Source organism: Taudactylus pleione, unplaced genomic scaffold (assembly GCF_031769625.1).
Source record: "Taudactylus pleione unplaced genomic scaffold, aTauple2 ptg000824l, whole genome shotgun sequence".
Classification (NCBI taxonomy): domain Eukaryota; kingdom Metazoa; phylum Chordata; class Amphibia; order Anura; family Myobatrachidae; genus Taudactylus; species Taudactylus pleione.
The window spans coordinates 3,819,868-3,838,109 of NW_028285226.1; the positions used below are offsets into that span (position 1 = coordinate 3,819,868).

At 44.9% G+C, this 18,242-nt stretch overlaps 1 protein-coding gene across 1 annotated transcript in view; it reads right to left on the reverse strand.

Moving 5' to 3' along the window:
• LOC148474666 (fatty-acid amide hydrolase 1-like) overlaps positions 1–17,958 on the reverse strand; it is a 46,218-nt gene extending 28,260 nt beyond the window's left edge. The window contains exons 1-7 of the mRNA XM_088458286.1: positions 17,944–17,958; positions 13,790–13,933; positions 10,776–10,909; positions 9,236–9,442; positions 5,981–6,021; positions 3,774–3,898; positions 3,405–3,530 (exon numbers count right to left, since the gene is read on the reverse strand). Of these exons, the coding sequence (XP_088314412.1) occupies positions 3,405–3,530; positions 3,774–3,898; positions 5,981–6,021; positions 9,236–9,442; positions 10,776–10,909; positions 13,790–13,933; positions 17,944–17,958 (792 nt within the window). The remainder of the gene's footprint in view (positions 1–3,404; positions 3,531–3,773; positions 3,899–5,980; positions 6,022–9,235; positions 9,443–10,775; positions 10,910–13,789; positions 13,934–17,943) is intronic.
• Between the last annotated feature and the right edge of the window lie 284 nt (positions 17,959–18,242).

The following is an 18,242-nucleotide window of genomic DNA, read 5'->3' on the forward strand; positions in this document are numbered from 1 at the left end:
GTAATGTAAGCAGTAAATGTAGAAGTGAAGAGGAAATTGTTGTTGGAATACTACAACAATTCTAGTCTTAACATTGCTTAAGTAGTTACACTGGAGGTACTGCAGGTGGTGCTGTTACCAACATGTTACTAGATGGTCTTTCAGTCTAGTGCAAATCGACTCCATGTTAGTTACTAGTTATGCTGTGTCTGTATGGTGATAAACCGGCACTGTTCATACTACAGTTTTGCTTCATAAACCTTCTATGTTTGTTTGATGACTGATCAAAGAAGCAAGGTTATAGGACCAGGCACCATGCATCCCAGTCACCATACCTGGCACGAGAATACTGCAAAGGGCATGTGGGATGCACTACAGAAGCTGCATGAATGATCCAGTTTAAACAGAAAATTATTCCTAAGAAAACTTTACCAAATGAGACTTGGCAAAGCAAAGGACACTCAGAAGCATATAAATGCAATACAGGAGACAGTCTATAGGTGAGGATAGAAAGTGCAATAATGTAGTACGGGTTGAGTCTCCCATATCCAAATATTCTGAAATACGGAATATTACGAAATATGGAATTTGTTTCACATTACTGAGATATTGAAACCTATACTTTTTGATGGTTCAATGTACATAAAGTATGTTTAAGGCACAAAATTATTAAAAATATTGTATAAAATGACCTTCAGGCTTTGAGTATAAGGTATATATAAAACAAATTAATTTTACATATGTACACAAACTTTATTTGAGCCACAAAATTATTGAAAATATTGTATAAAATTACCTGCAGGCTGTGTGTATAAGGTGTATATAAAACATAAATGCAGTCTGTTTAGATTTGGGTCCCATTCCCAAGATATTTCATTATGGTATGCAATTATTCCAAAATACAGAATATTCTAGTAAGGACATTTATGTGCTTACCTGATAAATCCTTTTCTTCAATTCCATAGGACACAGGCTTTTTGCGCTTGGTATAGGTTGGTGAGTAGGAGTCTAGGTACCAAATAGTTAAAACTCTTTACCCATGAGCCCCTGCTCCCTCACCCCCATGACCCTCTCCCAGCCACAGGCAACTCAGTTAAGTTAACATGCCTAAAGCAAGAAGGAGGAGAATGAAGAACGAGTCACATACAGGTCCAAAAACAAAGCAGATGCGGACAGGAGAACCTGAAGCAGTGCAAAGTCCCACATAAATCTCCTTTTCTTCTTTCTCCATAGGGGACACAGGCTTTACCCTGGGATGTCCCAAAGCTAATCTCCTAAGGGAGGGAATGCTGCTGAGCTGCGCTGAGAACTCTTCTCACAAAAGTCCCAACAGAAGAGGCGAAGGTATCAAAGGAATAGAACTTCACAAAGGTATGGGCAGAGGACCACTTGACAGCTTTACAAAGTTGCTTCGCAGAGGCGCCATGTCGAACTACCCAAAAATATATTTTATATATATATATATATATATATATATATATATATATATATACAGTCAGGTGCATAAATATTGGGACATTGACAGAATTTTCATATTTTGGCCTCTATTCACCACCACAATGGCTTTGGAATGAAACAAACAAGATGTGCTTTAACTGCAGACTTTCAGATTTAATTTGAGGGTAATTACATCCAAATCATGTGAACGGTGTAGGAATTACAACGGTTTCTATATGTGCCTCCCACTTTTTAAGGGGCCAAAAGTAATGGTACTATCAACTCAAAAGCTATTTCATGGACAGGTGTGGGCTATTCCCTTGTTATTTCATTATCAATTAAGCAGGTAAAAGGTCTGGAGTTGATTCTAGGTGTGACATTTGCACTTGGAATCAGTTGCTGTCGACTCTCAATATGAGATCCAAAGAGCCGTCACTATCAGTGAAGCAAGCCATCATTAGGCTTAAAAATCAAAACAAACCAATCAGAGAGATACCAAAAACATTAGGTGTTGCCAAATCAACTGGAACATTCTTAAAAAGAAATAACGCATCGGAGAGCTCAGCAACACCAAAAGACCCGGAAGACCACGGAAAACGACTGTGGTGGATGACAGAAGAATTATTTCCCTGGTGAAGAAAAACAACTTCACAATAGTTGGCCAAATCAAGAACACTCTCCAGGAGGTAGGTATATATGTGTCAAAGTCAACAATCAAGAGAAGACTTCACAAGAGTGAATATAGAGGGTTCACCATAAGATGTAAACCATTGGTGAGCCTCAAAAACAGGAAGACCAGATTAGAGTATGCCAAACAACATCTAAAAAAGCCATTACAGTTCTGGAACAACATCCTATTGGCAGATGAGACAAAGATCAACTTGTACCAGAGTAATGGGAAGAGAAGAGTATGGAGAAGGAAAGGAACTGCATACCACCTCATCAGTGAAGCATGGTGGTGGTAGTGTCATGGCTGCTAATGGAACTGGTTCCCTGGTATTTATTGATGATGTGACAGCTGACGAAAGCAGCAGAATTAATTCTGAAGTGTTTCGGGCAATATTATATGCTCATATTCAGCCAAATGCTTCAGAACTCATTGGACAGCGCTTCACAGTGCAGATGGACAATGACCCGAAGCATACTGCAAAAGCAACCAAAGAGTTTTTTAAGGCTAAAAAGTGGAATGTTATGCAATGGTCAAGTCAATCCCCTGACCTGAATCCGATTGAGCATGCATGTCACTTGATAAAGACAAAACTGAAGGGAAAATGCCCCAAGAACAAGCAGGAACTTAAGACATTTGCAGTAGAGGCCTGGCAGAGCATCACCAGGGATGAAAACCAGCATCTGGTGATGTCTATGTGTTCCAGACTTCAGGCTGTAATTGTCTGCAAAGGAGTTGCAACAAAGTATTAAAGAGTGAAAGTTAGATTTAGGATTGTTTAGTTTGTCCCATTACTTTTGGTCCCTTAAAAAGTGGGAGGCACATATAGAAACCGTTGTAATTCCTACACCGTTCACATGATTTGGATGTAATTACCCTCAAATTAAATCTGAAAGTCTGCAGTTAAAGCACATCTTGTTTGTTTCATTCCAAAGCCATTGTGGTGGTGAATAGAGGCCAAAATATGAAAATTCTGTCAATGTCCCAATATTTATGCACCTGACTTTATATATATATATATATTATATATATATATATATATATATATATATATATATATATATATAGTAAATACTGCTAGAGCATGCATGATAATGTACCAGATTAAGAACAGCTATTAATTATAGAAAATACATCATAGTCCTGTGAATTATAACATATGTATAATGTATAATTCAAGTGCACAGCTTGGAACCTGATCCCTAGAGGAGAGATTGGCCCCCAGGCAGTAGGGCCCACCAGGGGTTTTCTCTGTACCTCTGTGGGCCAGTCTGAACCTTGACATGTACCAGAAAGGGCCCCATCTGCGTGCTCCTCTCACCTTGTGTCCAGCATCCTCTAGAAGATGTTTGGTTTCTAGAAGAACTCGTCTCATACCGGGGTTCGCCTGGAAATATCCGTCCTCTTCATAATATCCAATTCGGAGAGGTTTGGTAGAGGAGTAAATCTATAGAACAAAGATCAGCGAGATGAGGGTGTGTCGTAGTGCTGGTCACTAAGTGAATTATAAGTTCTGTACTAAGCTCCCAAAACATATACCCCGTTTTCTGCTGTAAACATGATATTATTATGGTTTTCTGTGGAAATCAGTATAAATCTCACTCCTCCCATGGGAACATCAGAGTTAGGGAGTCCTTCCCCTATCCCCATACACTCCTCACCTATTATATATGTGTGTGTGTCTCATTACCTCCTCATTGAAATGAAGGGGTGGCAAATTTGGGTCCAGGCAAAAAAACTCATCACACCATAGAGCCCTCATGGAAAGTACCAGAGCGTCCACATCTCTCGCCATAGGTCCTGTGCATAGTGACACTGAAATAACAGATACATAATAAATGTTCACCCTTCTTACACTCCATCGCAGTCTGGGCAATAGGAGATACCAAAAAAAAATGTCCAACCCCAATATAATGTATTACTATCTGTGCAACAGACATGCAACAAATGCGTACCTCTTATATCCTATTAGTATCATAGAAATAACATACATGCAACACATGTATACAGTACCTGTTACATCCTATTACTGTCATAGATATAACACACACATTGTACAAATATGCACCCTCTCTTACACGTTTTTAATGTCACCATTGACTCCCATTAAAAGTGTACCCCTCTTGTACCCTATTACCCTCACTGAAGTAACAGACATATAATACTCTGTGCTGTGTACCGGTATCTCAGTTTACAGCACAAAGGAGCAGCTGACTGGGGTCACAGAGCATGAGCCCAGCGATCAGCTGACAGGAGTCCCGAAGGAGCTCACTGATCACCAGCCCCTGGTGCAGGTGAGTGTTATTTATTTATTTTTCTATGTAATCAGCCTGTGGTCTATCAGACACACATGGCTGATTACAGAAGCCTGCTCCGGGCCCTGCTTTTCCTGTCAGCAGGCAGGGAAGGCTGAGCTGGAGATGGGGAAACAGGGAAAAAGCCTGCATAACGCCATCTCTAAATAGCGTTATTATAGCAGGACTCCATCCCCTGCATCTTTTCACAATTTCTTTTAGTAATCTGAAACAGATCACATTTTCCCTTCCAGATATGGGAAAGGCGATATGCCTACTAAAACAGTGCAAATTTAAGGGCTGTGGAGTAGTTTTTATGAAAACTGCTCCAAAAGCTCTTTAATACATTTAAGTTATACTAAAATAATGTAAAAAGGGTGTGAAAAAAACAGTTTTCACATTATTTTAGTAAAAAATAATATGGATAAATATGCCAGTTAATAACAGAATCAACCAACCCCTAAACCCCAAAGTGGAGTGTAATGCTGGGCATACACCGTCAGATAAAATGTCTGTCAGTGTATGGCTCACAATATCTGCTTTCCTCTCCTGGGGAGGAAATATTTCCCCGTTCCTCCGCTGAGAAGGAACGGGAAATATTGAGTGGTCGGCTGCGGCCAGGGCCGGTGCAAGGTTTCAGGGCGCCCTAGGCAAAGGTTCACAATGCAGCCCCTGTTTTCCCCCAAACCTAATAATATTCACATGACCCGAATTAAAGGGATGATTCCATCTGCAGTGCCCCCAGTAGAAAGTGCCCCTGTAGTTCCCCCAGTTGTAAAGCCCTTGTAGTGCCCCCAGTAGTAATGCTCCCTGCAGTGCCCCCAGTAGTAATGTCCTTGTAGTGCCCCCAGTAGTAATGCTCCCTGCAGTGCCACCAGTAGTAATGCCCCTTGAAGTGCCCCCAGTAGTAAGGGCCCCTGTAGTGCTCCCAATAGTGCCCCCATATGATGCCCCCAGTAGTAAGGCCCCTGTAGTGCCCCCAATAGTAAGGCCCCTGTAGTGCCCCCATATGATGCCCCCAGTAGTAAGCCCGCTGTAGTGCCCCCATATGATGCCCCCAGTAGTGCCCCCTGTAGTAAGACAGCACCCCTCCCCCCCTTACCTTAAACTCCATACCGGTGCCTGCTGCCGTCCGTCCCCGGTGCCCGCTCTTCGGAAGTATGTGAGTAACGTCATCATGATGTCACTCCCATATTGCACTGCGGGACCCGGAAGCCAGACCTCAGGAGTGAGCTCCGTCCTCCGGCTGGCGCCAGGGGGGGGGTGAAGAGAGGAGCCAGGTGCCCGCTGGTAAAACAATCTCAGCGGGCGCCCAGCAAATGGAGGGTGCAAGGCGGACTCAGAAGCGCCCTCCAGTGGACGGCGCCCCTAGGCAGCTGCCTAAGCTTGCCTAGTGGAAGAGCCGGCCCTGGCCGCAGCAGTGCATGTTGGAAGATTTATTGGTCACAATACTCTATGCAATTATCGGCCTATTCCACCGATAATCTACATATTGGGCTCATAATTGCATAATTTATGCCCGCCATAACATACAATATTAAATTAAACCAACCAGATACAATTTCTAACATCTATTCATCCACAAATAATATCCAAATTTTACCTGCAGTCATTCCATCAATGCACGCACGGACTCCACGAAGGCTGCAAAATGAAATATTATATATTATATAGGGATAACAATTATTATTTAACTTTAAATCCTGACTACATGTCTTTAGTGCATATTGATGTTATTTCATCTACCATGATTGAATATTGTGCTAGAAATTAATATAATCCCATCCATCTTGACCAAATATTGTTCTAGAAACTGATATTACCGTACCTACAATTCTCTGACCATGCATTCTGCTAGAAATTCATATTCTCATATACTGTACGAATCGGTCCAGTTGTAAATAGTTTATGCACCATTATTTGTGCTGGGTTACCTGGGGAATTGGGTCTAACGGGAACCTTGGAATTCACTAGGAATCCCCTGCAAAAGAAGTGATGGACATTAGCCCAGGGAACTCTGCTCATGGCTGCTACTGATGAAGAGGAGGAGGATCAGAAACTGGTGAGGGGCTGGCAGCACTTTGTCATAGTCCATATAGATTCGCCCATTTCTACCCACTGTACATTCTTGGGAATTGCCCCAGGATCTGCTCAACGATTTCAGTTTGTGGATTGTGTACTTAAAAAAAAAAGTTGCTACCTACAGCATAAAATTAAATGTTTTGTTTTGGAATATATTGGTCAAGAATGATTCACTACAGTTTGTGGGCCGCACCATAAGACCATTGCACACCCGTTTTATGCTACATAGAAGAATTTTCAATAAATATCCAGACAAATTACATTATATCAGAATGGTTCTCTAAAAAATGCTTCCATCAAAGGAATTGAGGGCATGATTCACTACCTTAAGCAATTACATATGCAATAGCAATTACGCACGCAGTTCAACTACGATAGTATGCTAATACATTGCGATCGCCATGCCCTCGCAGCACTTCCCAAGGAGGCCCACTATACTCAGCACACATCCGTAATGTTTTGCAAGCCTGCAAAACCATCGGTACAATCGAGTACCATCGCAGCCTCGCGCACATCAGAAATTGCTAACAATGCACACTATGAGATCTCAGACTGCGTAGGCCATCGCAGTGGATAATTTATGCACGCCCCAGCAACGGCGTTCAAATGCACTGGCACACCACCGTTCGCCTCCCCACAGTCCCGATAATAATTGGCCGTTTGGGTGCATAATCGCAGTTGCGTAAGGTAGTGAATCAGCCCCCGGGAACATTAAAGTGACCAATAGGGGAGGAGATCGCTGTAGCCTTTTCTGTAAGAGAGAAGCCTATTGGATTTTTTGGCTACAGATCCTCACCCGTTTGGGACTGAATGACACTATAGAATTAAACAATCTCTAGGAATTTTAATTACTAGGATATTGCTTGATGTCTGGAATTAATTTTATGTTTTTGTTGAATTTTCTTCTCTCGACTACTAATTATATATATATCGCTGAACATCAAAACAAATTGTATTTTCATTGAACACTAAAACATATCTTCTCCACTATTTTATTAATGACCAGCCCCATGGAATGGGCAGGTTCTCCATCTGAATATGAGTATGCGAGCAGTCAGGGGCGTTTCTAGAGAGGAGGGGGCCCGTGTGCAGTCTCCGACACGGGCCCTCTCCTCTCTCTCAGGTGAGTTGTGCGCGGCCAGCGCCGAAGTTATAGACTCTGGGCACTAGGGTGTGCCCAGAGTCTATAGAGTTTGCACAGGTCACCAGGAAAATGGGTGTGCAGTGCGGGGCCCCCCTGGACCCAGGGGCCCGTGTACCCCGCACACCCTGCACCCATTGTAGATACGCCCCTGCGAGCGGTTCAGCGTCTTTGCACTTAACCCCATGCAACGACACTCCCAGACAGGCCCGGCATGGATGGTGGACTCGAGTTCATTCCTGAGTGGGTGGTGAGCAGTATTGCCGATGGAAATTTTGCATTGAATCATGTGGTAACCAGCCTACACTGTCCTATACTTGGTACCAGTACACCTGTAACTGAGGGTCCTTTTAATGTTTTTATGCAATTAAAACATTTATGCACTATGGAGCGCCCCCTATCTTTCTTTTTAATTTAGTGATATATATTTATTATATTAACAAGTATATTGGCCCCGGCATATGCTATCACCTCCCCAGCTTTGCTCCACCCTGCCCCAGCAGTGTTGCAGCTGCTCGTACTGTTCTCACCCGCCTCCCTCTGATACTAGGCAGGGGTATAGCGAGGGTGGTTCCAGTGGAGCATGAGCTCTGGGCGCCAAAATGGACAGAGGGCGCCATTCAGGTTTCCCGGGAATTCTTGGGGCGCTGCACAGTATGACGGCCGCCTGTTAGTTTTATCTCGGTTTCTTTGCTCTATATCCTAAATAAGTTACAGATTGGAGATCCGTTTCTACATTTCATGCTCCCTCAAGCTGCCCAGATTGTCTCCCCTCCGGCCCCCCCTCCTCTGTGATCATCTTCTGTCACCTCTCCTTTACTGTCAGATTAATTACATTCACTTCTCACCTCTTTAATTCCCTCCCCTATCTACCATGGGATTGGCTCTTTGCCCCTCCCCTCTCCGTTCTTATTGGCTTCTGTCACCACCCCTCTCCTTTTCTTATTGGCAGGTATGAGTTTTAAAAAAAACTCACTGCTTTGCTATGTAAAGTAATGAGGTGTTCCTAGGCATGACCACAAAATGTTATTTAAAAGATCTTTTAAAAGATACTGGGCTCTATTTATTAACATTATTTTTACTAAAATAAAGTGAAAAAGGGTGTTTTCACACCCTTTTCACATTATTTTAGTTTCACCTGAATTTATTACAGGGCAATTGGAGTAGAATTAGTAAAATTCTACTCCAACCCCCAGTATCACTTATTTTTAGTAAAGCAGATCGCATTTCCCATAATTGTAATGGGAAATGTGATCTGTGTGAAAGTTACTAAAAATAAATTGTAAAAAAATACCGGGGGAAGCCCTGTGATAATAACGCCACCTGGAGGTGGCGTTATCCAGGGTCTCCCCCGGTTACCGGGCTCCCACTCTGCTCTAACAGGGAGAGTAGAGGCGGGAGCCGGTACCAGTATTCAGCTATGTGGTCTAAATAGACCGCAAGCTGATTGCTGTAAAAAAAAGAAAAAAAAAATTAAACATTTTTTTTTTTACTTACCTGAATCCAGGGACCGGTGATCGGGCCTCCGGTGATGGCTCCTCTCCGGTCAGCTGGTCTCCCACAGTGCACTGGGGCCCGGTCATCAGGTGATATATTTATTTTTATAACAATATATGCAGGAGGAATAGGGCTCACCTCTGTCTGCTTGAAGTTGGCTTAAATCCAGCAATTCCACAAACACTGGACGGGAGGCGAATGCTGCCAGCAAGGTCACTTCCAATACCAAGAATTGAACCTCCACCACCAATCAATGCCCCCTCCCCACCGGAAGATCCTGATACCACCTTGGCTCTGTTATGGGGGTTTAGTGTGTGTCCGTATATTGGGTTACTGGTTTCACAGCTACAGTAGGAGAAAGCGGTAGAGAGTATTATGTAATAGTACATAGCATTGGAATAAATTCCTAATACAGAAAATGTAGATAATGGATGCGTGATTAGAATATTCAGCAAAGGATGGAAATTATATATTATGTACATATAAGAGTTTCACATAACAAGAGTAGATTTTACAGTCCAGTGTTCTCCATGTGCAGACTGTTGGTAAAGAGTTGTGTATGCATTACCTTACCCATGATCCTCTGCCAGTAGTGGATGGACATGTGTAAATCCTGTTCAAATCCCCTTTAACCGGGTATACACTAGATGATATTGTGGATCGGACTATATATCGTCCACATCGGGCAGTGTGCATCCACTATGTCACTGACGATGCTGGCTCCTGGGCATCGGCAGCGTAGTCACCCATCGGACCTGCATGCAGGTCCAACAGGCAATATCGTCAACTGGGGGCCATGCTGCTGAATGGCCCCCGAAGTCACTCCCGGCATACTCACTTGCCGATGTCAGAACTGCCACCTGGATCCGCCTTACTTGACATCGGCTGGGTACTCATCGTTAAGTGTGTAGCCAGCATAAGACTGTGCACTGCTTAGTGGACTGTGCCCCATAGTAAGGGTGACTGTTAGCTGCACTCCAGGGCAAGAAACAATAAATGATCTTTCCAATCCCATGGGATCTATGTGTGAAGAGTGTGAGATAATAGAAGTGCCATGAATTGAGTTTAAGTAGTTTAAAATCCAACCCCAACCAAACTACTAAGAAGTCTATATCAGTATGATCAGTGCCTCAATGGAGTTCAAGCCCAACAGGATAGTTCTGACCTTGTCTGACTGGATGAGGACTAATAGTACAGATACAGGACCCGAATATAAGTCACACTCAGGTCCAAATGCGACCACATTCAGAATATTGACTGTGTATGGGCAGTCAGCTACATATCACGAGAATCAGGCTTACAGAGAGAGAGCAGCAGATACGAGATACAATAAGCAGAGTTTCAAGTGGGAGATGAGCTGAGCTAGACACATGTGGAACTACAGCAGTGTTTCCCATCCTCAGTCCTCAGAGTTCCCTAACAGTACGTTGTACAGACTAGAAGATCTGGAAAACATGCACTGTTGATGGTCCCCGAAGACTGAAGTTGGGAAACTTGAACTATAGAGATACTGGGGCTGATGTAGATTTGGACACATTTTGTGCAGTTTGCATGGGATGAGTCTGAGCCACGTGGAACACTGAATAGGCAGCTAGGTACACTGCCATCGAGCACCCAGATCACATAGACCTGGGGATAGGAACTACCAGCAGAAACAGCAGAGATTTCTTGAATTTACCATAAAAGAGTCTGAGGAACATTTGTCTTGGCAAACACAATGGCTCCTTGTTTCTTAAAAACCTTTACCAGGACGCTGTCCTCTTCCTCCACATCATCGAGGTACTGCACAAGGCCGCAAGTGGAAGGATGGCCCTGAAAATCCAACAAAGGTGCTGTTAAAAGGGCGTCCGTGATTCACAGGTGAATCAGTTTGAGCCTTTTATTAAAAGTTCTATTCATTATCACTTATTTCTACAAAAGCAGGTGAAAATTGACATTTTCACCTGCTTTTGTAGAAAATAAGTTTTCAGGCCATCCATCAAAAAGGTAATGCAGGAGACATCACAGATATGTCCTGCTTACCCTCCTCTCGGGGAATGGCCCGCTGTCCCCATACACTAGTATCACATCTATCTGCTACTTACCTTCCTTCCTCTCGCGGAATGGCCCACTGTCCCCATATATTAGTATCACAGATATCTCCTGCTTACCCTCCTCTTGGGGAATGGCCCTCTGTCCCCATATACTAGTATCACAGATATCTCCTGCTTACCCTCCTCTTGGGGAATGGCCCTCTGTCCCCATATACTAGTATCACAGATATCTCCTGCTTACCCTCCTCGCGGGGAATGGCCCGCTGTCCCCATACACTAGTATCACATCTATCTCCTACTTACCTTCCTTCCTTCCTCTCGCAGAATGGCCCTCTGTCCCCATATACTAGTATCACAGATATCTCCTGCTTACCCTCCTCGCGGGGTATGGCCCGCTGTCCCCATACACTAGTATCACATCCTCCCGAGGAATGGTCCGCTGTCCTCATACACTAGTATCACATCTATCTCCTACTTACCTTCCTTCCTTCCTCTCATGGAATGGGCTGCTTTCCCCATATACTAGTATCACAGATATCTCCTGCTTATCCTCCTCTCAGGGAATGGGCCGCTGTCCCTATATACTAGTATCACAGATATCTCCTGCTTACCTTCCTCTCAGGGAATGGCCCGCTGTCCCCATACACTAGTATCACAGAAATCTCCTACTTACCTTCCTCTCAGGGAATGGCCCGCTGTCCCCATACACTAGTATGAGGAGACAAATTTATTGAGCGCCGGAAATACTATATTTTTGGAGCTTGCCTGCGGGAGCATTCACCATCTTCAGATGATATTTGCTCCTGCTCGCAGCGCACACCTCGCTCCTCCATATTGGAAGGAGTTCCGGGTTGCAAAGAGGGATCCGAAACCCCTGTTTGGCTGCTTCCGCCAGACGCCAGGGCTTTTGTGCGCAAGTGTGAACTCTAGTTCACGTAGGCGCACTAGTTTCACTGCTCCTAAAGACTCGGAGAGACAGGAGATTTTTGGATCAGCTGTCTCCTCGTCGGAGCAATGATGATTTGCTTCGGCACTTGCTGCAAGTTGGATTGTTATATATTGGGTTATCTGATGGTATAGTAGTGAGTGTGTACCAAATTATAATTTACAATTTTTACATTATTTAAGCACTAAGATCCTGATTCAGAATTTCCCTCAAGGCTGCCGAAGCCGCTGTCACATTGCGTGGTCTAAAATAAATGCAAATATTCTCCTGTATTCAAACCAAACCACCCCTATCCGTCTGTTGGTGACAGCAGTCGTCATCACTATCAACACGCATTAACACCAGCCCGATACCTGCACGTTCATTTGTGAATAGCCCACAATACAGCCTACATGCCCCCAGCCCCCTCCTCCCCCTGGGACACTCAGATGAGTGGTAGTGCAGTGCAGATGAGAATAGTCAGTAGCATGGGAGGGGGAGGAGGTGACAAAGTGGGAGGAGCACAAAAGCAGGGTTCCAGTCAATAGATAGATATCATTCTAACCTGCTACATGCTCCTTCCTCCCCGTCTACCCCATCTGTGTCACCCCTGTTTGTCTTCTCCTCCCTTTTAGAGTGTAAGCTCTAACGAGCAGGGCCCTCTACCCTCTTGTGCTTCTCCTTACTTTAGTTTCATCTACTTCTTACTCACCACAAGGGCACCTAACACTTGGTTGCTTATGCTCTGTTGCTGAGCTGTAACTAGACTTTTTGGTGCCCTGTGCCAAAAAGAGCATTGGCGCCCCCCTCATTTTTCAAATAATGCACCCAAAAAAGGGCCATGGCTTCATGGGGAAGGGCCAGGGATGAGATAAGAGAGGCCAGGAGATGCTGGGGATGAAATAAGAGGAAGAATGATAATAAACAGAAATTTGACAGGCCCAAACAGCGCCCCCTGACCTGTGGTGCCCTGTGCGATGGCACCGGCCACACTACCCTAGCTACGGCCCTGCTCTGTTGCTTATCTGGGTGTTATGGTCGCTAATGTAGCAATATATATATTATCCATGTCCTGGTCCTGTATTGTATTGTTCTGTAAGTCGCTTGTCTACAATTTGTTTATGTACTTGGTAAGGCGCTGCGGAACATTTTTGGCACCATATAAATAAATGATAATAATAATAATAATAGCTATGAAAAAGGTTGACAATGTTAGACAGGCAATAGGTTGACAAGGACAAAAGGTCGACACAGAAAAGGTTGACATTGATAAAGGTTGACAAGGTCAAGATGTTGACACTAATATGGTTGGCACTTTTTTTTATTTTAAGGTTAGACACTTTCCGGATGGTTAGGGATAGGCACTTGAAGGGACCGTTCGGGTTACGCACTTACCTCGACGGTTATGGTTAGGCACCATGAGGGAGAGTTAGGTACCAAGAGGAGGGTTGCGGATAGGGTTTAGAAAATAAATGTCTACTATTTTTGTGTTAACCATTTGACCCTGTTGACATTTTGAACCTGTCGACCTGTGTTGACCTTTTCTCCCTGTCAACCTATTGTCTGTCTAACATCTGTTGTCTATCTTATTCTTGACTATCTTTTATACCAAGCCCAGGTGGCAGTCAGAGGAAGAGCAGAGAAGGTGAGAGGGAGTGTGTTCTGAGATGGGGTCGGAGATGTAGCAGCGGGAGGAGTGATGCCCTGTGACATAATATATAATATAATAGTTACCTGATAACCGACATGTTCCTTTATAGAGATGGGGATTCCGTACAGTGGACCCTTTTCCTCTTTCTCTAGAAGTCCTTTGAGCTGGGCCTCTATGTCCGGCATAAATAGGGTCACGCAGTTCAGATTGTCATTTACTTCCAGCGCCTGTGTGAGAAGATATTAATCAGAGTCTAATGCGATCACTTTACTTATACATATCACAGGGACGGGATCCTATCGGAGCCCCCAGTCCCTGTCTGTGAAGATTGATACTTCTGGATGGTACTTCATTCTTATTGGCGCGAATAACGGAGATAAGAAATTATAATTATTGGGTCATAAGCCCAATAATGAATAAATGGGCCCCTTAATGAAGCAAAGAATGCTCATGTATCATTCCTTCCCTTGTCTGCATAGTTACAGGTATTAGGCAGGCTTATGCTGTGTCCATGCAATAGATCAGTGCTGAATCCAATGCAACAAATGTATCTATAACTGTATTAGTGCATCATACGGATCCCAAAAATGGAGACTAAAAGCAATTGAAGGGACCTCCTCTCTGGTCCATATAGTCACTTGGAGGTGGTGGGGAGGGGGGGGGAGGGGCAGTCCTTCAGAGACTATTCCATTCCTATTAGGCGAGTTCTGGGGAATGGATGAACAGAGATGTAGTTACCTTGCCTGCTGTTTAAATCTCGGCGGAATATCGACAGCCGGCGCCCCAAACATAAGTATAGAGGGGCCTGGTTAGGTGTTAGCCGTGGGGGGAGGGTTAGGTTTAGGCACCATGGGGGGATAGGGTTATGCTCCGGGACACACACACACACACAAAATCTCAGCTAGCTTAATATAGTTGTAGGATACAGACAGCGGCATCCCGACAGACTCCTGACACGTGCAGCCAGAGCCGGCCCTAACCAGTTTGATGCCCTAGGCAAGATTTTGGGTGATGCCCCTAGCACCATCGCTAGTTCCGCCTCTGACCCAGCACCCCTCTCCAAGCACAGCACCTATCAACCAGCAGCACAGATCACAGCAGCAGTCAGCAACATCCATCACCCCATACCCATTGCAATCCTCATCCACAGACATTTTAGTGCCCTGTGCCAGCAAGAGCATTGGCGCCCCCACTCCCTTGTTTGTCTCAGGTTACTGGACTCCGCAAAGGTCCATTGTAGGAGGAGATGCTGTGGCTGGGCATGCCCAGCAGCCCTCCTCCAGTGGCAATTTTTTTTACTGCCCGCTGTCTCTGCTCCCCAGTTCCGCAACTGCCAGCTGTATGAGCTGCCGCCCAATCAGCTGAGCTGAGAGCTCCGATCGCGTTAGGACAGCAAGAGCAGAGGTGCGTCCACCTGTCCCAATCCCTTCATTTCCTGCTGTGAAGCTGAATTGGCCCTAGGCTTGGAATGCATGCCCCTAGGTATTTATTTAATTTGTCTATGCCTATGTCTATGCTCTGCGTGCAGCTAAGTACCCTAACCCACCGTTCCCGCAGCCTAACCCTCCCCTCCCACAGCCTAACCTTAACCCTCCCCTAGTACCTAACCCTAAACCTAGCCCTTTCCCTAACCCTAATACTCAGCATCGGGATGTCAGCGGTTAGGATTCTGGAACCGGGATTCCTACTGCTGTCTGGATTCCGGCGCCAGGATTCTGACCGCCAGCATGCCGACTGCCGTGACGCAGGCAACTTCCCATTCAATCTACTGTGAGTATCATTTCATTATTGTTGCTGATCAATACTATAACACAGGGTTGCCGACATTTAGCTCCCTCCTTCCGGGAGGGAGCTGTCAGGCTTCCACACGGAGGGCGTAATGCGGTAAAAGGGGGCGTGGTCCAGCAAATGATGCATCATTGTGGCCCCGCCCCCTCTTCACAATGCTGAGATTAATGGCATTGTGAAGCAGGGGGCGGGGCCACGAAGACACGATTCAGCGCGAATCTCGTCACTTCCCCCTCCCACCGCTGCCGATGTTTATACAGACGGGTCGCTGGGGCCGATTAATGTGGACCAGTCTCACAAACTGCTATACCATGTTGAATTAATACTTTGCCTGCTTAAGCTGCACAGACTGTGCGCTAAACTGCAATCTCCATATATGCACTCTCCTGTCACAAACTCCTGATAATACTTATGGAATATTTATTACTTATGCATACAGTATGTCTGCTTAATGTTAGGCCTGATTTACTAAGAAATGGGTTGTCAAAACTACCAGTCATCGGCGCCTTTGACTGATTTAAAACAGCTATAGTCTGGTTTAGCATTTATTTCTATTGCTATTGTGGGTTTCCAACTTAAAAATGTTCATCAAGCGAAACGCGCGTTTCTAATAGAGCAGGAATCTCACTACTGACATCACGAGTGATGTCAGTAGGGCCGCCCACAAATGGCAGGCGTTCCCTCAGGAACGCCTCCGTTTGTCTGGCCACCCCCCCTCCCCGCCTACAAAACGGGGCGCGCCGTCGATCAACATCGACAGCCGCCCCGTTTGTAGCGAGCCCCAGAATGCAGTGCGCAGTGCCCCACCATCGACCCACTTGCGAGCGCACAGCAACTATTTGTAAGAGAACATAAGCTAATAGCTTTGCATTAAGTGCTATAGAATACAATTATACTTAACTTGCTGAGATGATGCTCATTTATAGGCAAAAGTTTGACTGCATACCATCTACCAGTGTAAAGGCTCGGTGAATAATTCATAAAAGGATTTCGGTACTATAGAAGTAGAACATTGGTGCACAAACCACAGACCATGGAAAGCGTACAGCCTGTGGCCTATGGCCACCGCTGGAAGCCCGCCATCCTCTGTTCAGATCTACCCTGATTATATTAATAAGAGTAGGTCTGTCAGGCAGTCACTAGTTGGGCGCATCCCATCAGTAATTTGTCTGTAACAGGCAGTCTTTGCAGCAAATTAGATCAGTTGCCAGGTTGCAGAACTCAGTCTCACATTTGGCGATCTCACCAGACTGAGGGGTCTATTTACTAAGCAGTGTTAGGAGACAGAGTGAAAAGTGATAAGAAAGGGATAAGGTACCAGCCAATCAGCTCCCAACTGTCATTTTTCAAACACAGCCTGTGAGATGACAGTTGGGAGCTGATTGGCTGGTACCTTATCCCTTTCTTATCACTTTTCACTCTGTCTACTAACACTGCTTAGTAAATAGACCCCTAAGGCTCTGTTCCTGCACACGTGTGCATGGCATGCAGGATCATGGTAAAGAGCAGAGTCCAACCCGGGACAGACACATCCCGATGGACAGTGCCAGGCTGCACCAACCTTTCTGGACAAACGTATATATTAGCTTTTCTAATACCGGTATAAAAGACAGTCTAGGACGCACATGTAACATAACATATAAAAGTAGTTTATATAAAGCTGTTTAATTGTTTTTAGGCTTAAGTTCATAGTGATCTGTGCAGTGATTCTCCCAAACTCACCTGCCTCAAGCAGGTCTATTGTCTGGTCGATATTTGGATGCTTCTCGGTCAAATTCAGAACCGACCGTTAGTAAATCTCCATCATCTATGTAAAGTTTTGATGGTCATTCCGATGTTCTAAACTGCTCTATAGTTAAATTTTTGGCCGATTTGGCATCGATTTTGACTTCAATAAATCTCTGATTTTCAAACTAGCTACCAAATTGCACAAAAATGCTAAATTGCCCTTTAGAAAATTTACCCCACACAGTAATTTGCTGACAAAAGCCATAAACAGTAACCACAAGCCACCCTCAAACTTTAATCTCAGTTATCTGAAAGACAACAATATAAACACCTCTGATAGACTTTGATAGTATGTACCACCTTGAATCATTACACACTAAAAAAACAAAGAAGAACTCCCAATCTCACCAAAACAAAGGTACAGTAGAAGCACTTAAAGAATTTCAGAACAATAGAGAAATAACCGTCAAACAAATGGAGCAGGGAGTTGTGATTGTGGATACACAGAGACAGTGGTGGGCTGGGCCGGGGGGCAGGGTGCCAGCTGCCCCCCGGGCCGGTACATATTGTGTGGCACTAGGGCCGCTGGCCGTAAGCTCCTTCCCGGAGTCAGCTGCTTCACTCACTCACCCTCCCCGTCACCGCACCACCTGATGAGGAAGCAGCTGAGACAGGAGCCAGCAGCAACCAATACATGCCCTGTGAGCCGAGAAGGTCTCACCCAGACGCGATCCATCTCCGCACTGCACCGACACTATGAGAGCCGCAAACCCCGGCCAATTAGCAGAGAAGATGGAGGCCGGGCTGTTTTTCTACAAACAACAGCCCAGGTGGAGATCCTGGAGACCTGGACTCCCGCTGCATCTCCTCCTGGACCACAAGGTACAAGGTACAGTTAATAACTGGCTGCATGCAGTGACCCCTGGCTCCTCAGCTCTCATACTCCAAAGAGACCTGCTGCATAAGATCTTGCAATAAAGCTGTCAATCATTCACCTTGAACATGCAGCAGAGTGACTGT